We start from the raw sequence: 7,264 nt of genomic DNA on the forward strand, positions 1-7,264 counted from the left end.
AAGGTCATTTAACCAAAGAATCTGTCTATTTCAAGATATGTCATGGGACCGAAAAATAAATAACATGGAATCAAGACACCAAGAGAGGAGACAAAATTGGATACCACCTCATAACGGAAATTAAAACGCGAAACAACCCAAAAACATGAAAATAATAAAAATCTAGAAATTTTGCGAACAAATAGAGCTCGTACATCTAAGCCGTTTATGTCTATAAAAGGGTACTCAAATCAAGCATGATAACCACCAACACTTCTTAGAAGCTCACATTTCTGTTTTTCTCCTTTTTCCAACGCATTTTCACTGGTCAAAGATTATCACTAAAACATCTGTTCTATTTTTTGGGGTACAGGTCAGATCATCTGCGTACATCTTACCTAGATACCAGGCTTGTTTTGGTTCAAACTTCTTAGAATCTCCCATTTCTCTTGTTCTTCCTTTCCCACACAATTCACTAGTCGGGTTGTCATCACTGAAACAACTGCTCTGCTCTTTAGGATAAAGGTCAAGTATGTGTACATCTTACCTATATATTGTGTTTGTTTTGGTTTTGGGTCAAACTTCTTAGAATCTCCTATTTCTGTTTTTCTTCTTCTTTTCCCACACATTTCATTAGCCCAGGGGGTCATCACTGAAACAACTACTGCTCTACTCTTTATGGTAAATGTCAGGTCTGCGTACATCTTACCCATATAACAGGTTTGTTTTGGTTTTGGGTCAAATTTCTTAGAATCTTCTATTTCTGTTTTTCTTCTTCCTTCCTCACACATTTCATCAGCCAGGGTCATCATCGTTGAAACAACTGCTCTCCTTTTTACGGTAGAGGTCATATCTGCACGCTTCTTACCCAGATACCGGGCTTGTTTTGGTTCTAGGTCAAACTTCTTAGAATCTTCCTTTTCTATTTTTCTTCCCTTCCCACATATTTCACTAATCAGGGTCATCACTGAAACAACTGCTCTCCTCTTTAAGGTCGGTCAGGTCTGCGTACATCTTATTCATATACGAGCTCATTTTGGTTACGGTTCAAACCCATGGCAAAACCTCATGTTCTAGTCATACCGTATCCGGCGCAAGGCCATGTGATGCCTACAATGGAGCTAGCTCAACGGTTAGTCGGGAAAGGTGTGAAGGTTACATTCGTGAACACGGAGGTCACCCACAAGCTCGTGATCGGAAATGGGTTAGACCAAGATGGGTTCGGGGGTCTGATGAAGATGGTTTGGATCCCTGATGGGTTAGAACCATGGGAGGACAGGACTGATCTGTGTAAGCTGACCATATCACTACTGGAATCCATGGCAGATAAGCTGGAAGAACTCATAGAGAAGATCAATGAAGAAGATGGCAGCAAAGTTAGTTGTGTTATTGCTGATGATAGCATGGGGTGGGCGATAAGAGTTGCCAAGAAGATGGGAATTAGAAGAGCAGCTTTTTGGCCTGCATCAGTTGCTACATTGGCCTCCATGTTTTCTTTTCAGAAATTGATTGATGATGGAGTTATGGACAACGATGGTGAGACATATATATATATATATATATATATATATATATATATATATATATATATATATAGGGTTGGTTCATGTGAGACCAGATTGTTTTCGTGAGACCCGTGACACCAGTTTTTTACACTTGAAACTTCACAGCAAAATGCTGTGAAGGTAGCCTTCACAGTGTTTTTGCTGTGAAGGTTCGACTTTTTTAAACCTTCACAGTGTTTTTGCTGTGAAGTTTCAAGTGTAAAAATATAGTCTCAGGGGTCTCACGAAAACAGTCTGGTCTCATGTGAACCCAACCCTATATATATATATATATACTAAAACAGTACTCGCGCGAAGTAGCGAGATACATTTTCCCTTTAATGTTTCGTTTTATTTTGTGTCTCTATTGATATAGTACGGTTTATATAGTTTTAATAAAAAGATAATGATTTTACTTTTGAATAAAAATGTATTTGAAGATATAAAAATTTGAAAAAATATATCGATATTAATATCAAATTAACTATTTAAAAGTTTTTATTTTTTTATACAATTTCTTTAATTCATTTTTTTTATTATAATTTAATTTACGTATAATAGCGAAATATTTATTTTTTGGGTTTAACAATATAATTTTTAGGCGTTTTAACAATTTTTTTTATTGGCTATTTTAAAAAACACTTTTGAGAATTGTCCTCCTATAAACCCATCTTTTTATAGGACGTTTTTACGAATAGTGTCGTATAAAATAATTAATAAGACATTTTATTTTAAAAAGTGTCGTTAAAACGTCTAAAAGCGTTTTATAAATATATTATAACATTTTTAGATATGATGTTTTTTTGGTTTGTTCCTATAAACTTATGTCTTATATAATATTTTTTTAGGATGCTTCTACATTTTAGGCGTCCTATGAAATCAATTTTGTTGTAGTGATCCTGTTCAAATCATACATGTCTCTCTATGGATATATCGGGTTCGTTCAGGTTAGTCCGGTTTTAAGACACTAGGAAGCTTGTTAAGTATATCGATTTTTTTATCGTAGGCATGCCGTTACAAGATCAGACGATTCGGCTTTCCGAAACCATGCCACCTTTACGATCCACAAACCTCGCATGGACGTGCTTTGAGGACTCGGGCACCGCAAAAGCATTTTTTCGATTGGTCGTAGAAGCCGTAGAGGCTGCTAGATTGACCGAATGGTTTATATGCAACTCAGCCACCGAGCTCGAGCCTGCAGCATTTAGCCTGTACCCACAGCTGGTCCCAATCGGCCCGCTGTTAGCTAGCAACCGGCTGGCTAACCAAACCGGCCACTTCTGGCAAGAAGACTCGACCTGTTTAGCATGGCTTGATCAACAGCCAGCCAGTTCAGTCATTTATATAGCTTTTGGGAGCTTCACTATAATCAACCAAACCCAGTTCGAAGAATTGGCACTTGGTCTCGAGCTTTGCAACAGACCGTTCTTGTGGGTGGTTCGACCGGGTATGACCAAAGAGACCACGTACGCGGATGGATACATTGAACGAGTCGGCTCTCGTGGAAGAATCGTGAGTTGGGCACCGCAACAAAAGGTCTTGGCTCATCCTTCGGTGGCTTGTTTTGTGAGCCATTGTGGTTGGAACTCAACTTTAGAGGGTGTGACCCATGGACGCCCGTTCTTGTGCTGGCCGTACTTTGCCGATCAATTTTATAACGAAGATTACATTTGCGACATCTGGAAGACGGGTCTACGGCTTAAGAAAGATGAAACAGGTATGAGGGACGGACCCACATAGGAACCAACCAACAGATCTATATTAATAATGTGATTGTAGTCAAATTGTGGCATTGAATTTTTTTTGGGTTCGCCTCTGCAGGTATCGTTAGAGGAGGAGAAATACGAAGTAAGGTCGAGGAGGTGCTTAGCAACAAAAAATATGCAACCAACGCCTTCGATATGAAAGAAAAGGTTACGGGAAGTATCAGAGAACACGGACGCTCGCACAAAAATCTTGGCGATTTTATCGAGTGGATACACGAGAAAGATACGAATCAATGCCAAGAATCAACGTGATGCTATTGTCGTCTATCGTTCAATTTTCAAGATTTTGTCATCGGACAAAAGTTTGGTGTATAATTAATCGTCTATCTGTTTGAGGGTTGTTTTTTTTTTTATTAAGATCGTTTTGACTAATAAGTCTCTTTGGATTTAAGATTAGGTGTTGTTTGTTCTATATGCCGAATAAGTTGAATTTATCTCCTCGTAACCAGGTTACATGTTTGATCGAAAAATATCTTAATCCGTTTAAGCATTAATGACCCATGTAAAGATTAATAGGAAAATCTCTTAATACGTAACCGGGTTACGTGACGGATTTCGACAATACCATTTGGGTCGGATATCTGAGTGAAAATAAAGTTATAAGACAAGCTCGTTATCAAAGACTAATCCAAGAATGCTCGAAGCATATGCCTGACTCCACGAGATTCGTAATGGACTTGATTGGAAGTAATCACTTCATCAATTGTACATCCTGTAAAACATGATTCAAGAAAGTGTTGGCTGGTAAGGATTCTTGATTTCAAGTCTTAATGGTTTTTGTAGATATATTACTTCAGTGCACATTTTCTATTACCATATGTATCTAGGGGTTGTGTTTCTAGTGAGAAGGGTAAGAAGAGATCTCCAACCTTGTATCAATCCTTATTAAAGATCAATACTAATGAGATGTATCCAGATATACCAGATCAATTATAGTAAGAAGCGTAAGTCATGGGATGGGGGTACGATTAAAGTGATCAAGGGTCCATATCCCTTCTTACGCTTCTCAACTTAACTTGTATTCTCACAAGATCATTCTTTTTGTATCTATGGGTTGGGTTTCGGTGAGAATGAAAGTTATGTTGAGAAATGTAAGAAGGGATCTCCACCCTTGGATCAATTCTAATTGTGAAAACCCACTAGATTGACACTAATGAGATACACCAGATCAATTCCCTTATAAAATGCAATTCATTGATCGGATAAAAAGTGATCAAGGGTCCAAAACCCTTGCTTACCTTCTGGGGTAACATGTTTGGCCATGAAAACAGATTGTTGTTAAAATTCATTTATTCGGTAAACACATATCGTGTAAGAGTATTCTCCCTCATTTACTGGGTAAGATTTTTGTAGGGGCGTTTACAAACACTTACCAGATAAGTGCTTATCAGCAAGAGTCACCATTCTTACCTTATTGGATAGCATTCTTGACTGTTAAAATAAATTGTTGGCAAGTGTCTTTGATCCAATAAGCGTTTATCGGATAAGAGTTTTCTCATGCACTTATCGACTTAAATTTTTGGTCCTTGTTATGTCTCTTATGAGGTAAGATTTTTGATCTTTGTCATGTTCACCTGTAAAGGTGAGTCACACCTGGTAAGCAGTTAACATGTAAGTATTTGATAAACGACCCCTCAGTCTTGGCTATGTCTCTTATTGGTAAGATTCTCAGCTTTACCATCATAGTCCGGTGAAAAGTAAGTGACAACCGGAAAACACTTACCTGGTAAGAGTTTGATAAATGGCCCCTACTTGAGTAGCATGTTGTTTATTGGCTCAAGTTTTGGAGGCTGGCTAACAACAATTATTCTAATATCTATATCAACATGTATTGCCCGACAAATTCTATGCTCGTATGACTTGGTTCAACTAGACTTTAAAATTATCGAACTTTTAAACGAGCTGAGTCAAACATTGATGTTATAGAGCTCAACTTGTTTTGTATAACTAGAAGGGTACTTGGTAAGCAAGGGGCCGTTTACTGAACACTTATTCGGTAAGTGTTCATCGGATAAATTTCTTCATCGGATGAACATGAGAAGGGCCAAGAATCGTACCGGGTAAGAGTAATGAGAAGGATGGAGAGTCGTACCCGGTAAGTGACGATGTCGACTCTTACCCAGGTAAACGCTTACCCATTTAATTATCGCATTCGATATGTTTTGATGTACTAGAATCTTACGCATCAAAATAAATTATAATGTTGATTCCTATCAATAAGCGCTTACCGGGTAACTATTTCGGTAAACGACCCCTAAGTTGGTCTTATCGTATACTATCTTTGGTATCTGATACCCTGCTTATTATATGATAATTCATGAATGTTGGGTTTTGTTTTTTATTTTTTATTAAAAAACTCTTATCAGTCTCTTATGTATGAGTCGTTAAGAGGTAAGGCCATTCAAATTGTTTGTTCATTCCAATTTTTCAGATGCACTTATGTCTTATTGTCTTTTTATCTGGTAACAGATAAACCAACATATTATTTGCCTCTTATTGTTCTTCAAACTATCAACAACGACGTATCTCAATCGATTAACCTTAATCAATCATTTTTCTCAATCGATCCTTACCAAATCAATCATTACATCTCACAATTGATGTATTTTAATAGAATTTAAATGTGTTAAATACCGTTCATGACATATTTTTGTTTAAATGAATGTTAATTATATGTTTAGATATAAAATTTCGTAATGTTGATGAATAAATATGTGAAATTGTATAGATTTATTTATAAATTCAACCTTATAATTTTTTTAATGGGTAAAATAAATAATTTAAACAAATTCAGACGTTTATCAGTTTACAAAACACAAACAATATAATTGATTCAAATTTCAGACTTCAGCACCACCTCTTATAAATCATAAGTGAAATAAGATTTCAGACTTCAACATATCTTAAAAAACAAATGCCACCTTATATTATCAGATACTATTAGACCAAAAATCGTTAGAACATCTCCAATATGAGGTTATTGTTAGTAAAAAGTAAAGTGGTTTGTAGTAACTACAATTGTGGAAAGTTCTTATAAGAACCTTATCATCTTTAGGTTCTTAACATGAAGTTTGTGAGAAATGACGTTTTCTAGTTTTTTTTTTTTTATTTATCGATTTTGGACGTTGAAAAAATCCATAAGACCCATAAAAAGGAATAAATGAGCTTCTCATAAGAACTATTATATCATTGTACTTTTTTTCTTCTTCTTATTACAACAATATACTTTTAAATTATTGTTTATTAGAACATCGTATTTTAAAAAATCTATCAATTATAACAACTGATAACCTGTTACCTTTTAATCCGGTTAACCTCTTTATCTTTTTTGGTTGCTTGGCTTCAATGAGGTGATGTGAATAACACATCATTTTGATGACATGGTTAAAATAAAAAATAGAAAACTTATTTTAAATTATTTTTAATAAATTTCATTTTTCAAATTGCTACGGTTTAAAAAACATTTAATTTTTTTACCCTTTTTTATTAAATTGTATGCAAATTAAATATATAAGGACAATAACTAAGTATTCTGTTAGTTATCAATGATTATCTTAATTATATTTTAGATTTTTTATTTTTATTTAATTATGTTTATCTGCAGTTAGTTATACGAATTCAAGTATGGAGCTTTAATAAGTTGTACTTATGCACAATTTACTTGTAATCTTAAATTTTTAGTAATATGCATTAATAAACAGTATGTTGTGCATAAAAAAACCGTTTTTAAGAATTTTTGTCAAATGTTTTAGAATATAGTAAACAATAATTAATGCATAAAAATAATTTTTAAGAGTTTTTGTTAAATATTTATATAGATAAATGAGATATTTCTCTGTATATTTAATCTAAAATAAAAAATTAGAATAAAAAATAGTTTTTTTATTTTTATTTGAAAGACATATTCGAAGTCGTGAGACCGTGAAGGTACATATTTTCTTACCGTACGCTCTCCCTTCCCACTGTCAGCTCTTT

General features: G+C 34.7%; 1 protein-coding gene across 1 annotated transcript; it reads left to right on the forward strand.

Annotated features, from left to right (window-relative positions):
- The first annotated feature begins 1,034 nt into the window (after positions 1 to 1,034).
- On the forward strand, positions 1,035 to 3,604 carry LOC112513573 (UDP-glycosyltransferase 83A1-like). The gene is made up of 3 exons (XM_025119876.1): positions 1,035 to 1,515; positions 2,530 to 3,240; positions 3,345 to 3,604. The coding sequence occupies exons 1-3, from the start codon at positions 1,035 to 1,037 to the stop codon at positions 3,539 to 3,541; spliced, it is 1,389 nt and encodes a 462-aa protein (XP_024975644.1). The 3' UTR covers positions 3,542 to 3,604.
- The last annotated feature ends 3,660 nt before the right edge of the window (positions 3,605 to 7,264 follow it).

This window comes from Cynara cardunculus (genome assembly GCF_001531365.2).
Source record: "Cynara cardunculus var. scolymus isolate 2C chromosome LG 5, CcrdV1, whole genome shotgun sequence".
NCBI classification, from domain to species: domain Eukaryota; kingdom Viridiplantae; phylum Streptophyta; class Magnoliopsida; order Asterales; family Asteraceae; genus Cynara; species Cynara cardunculus.

Coding starts and splice junctions, on each gene's coding strand:
- LOC112513573 (XM_025119876.1), top strand. CDS start 1,035: ATGGCAAAACCTCATGTTCTAGTCATACCGTATCCGGCGCAAGGCCAT. Junction 1,516..2,529: donor TGGAGTTATGGACAACGATG/GTGAGACATATA, acceptor TTTTTATCGTAG/GCATGCCGTTACAAGATCAG. Junction 3,241..3,344: donor GCTTAAGAAAGATGAAACAG/GTATGAGGGACG, acceptor TCGCCTCTGCAG/GTATCGTTAGAGGAGGAGAA.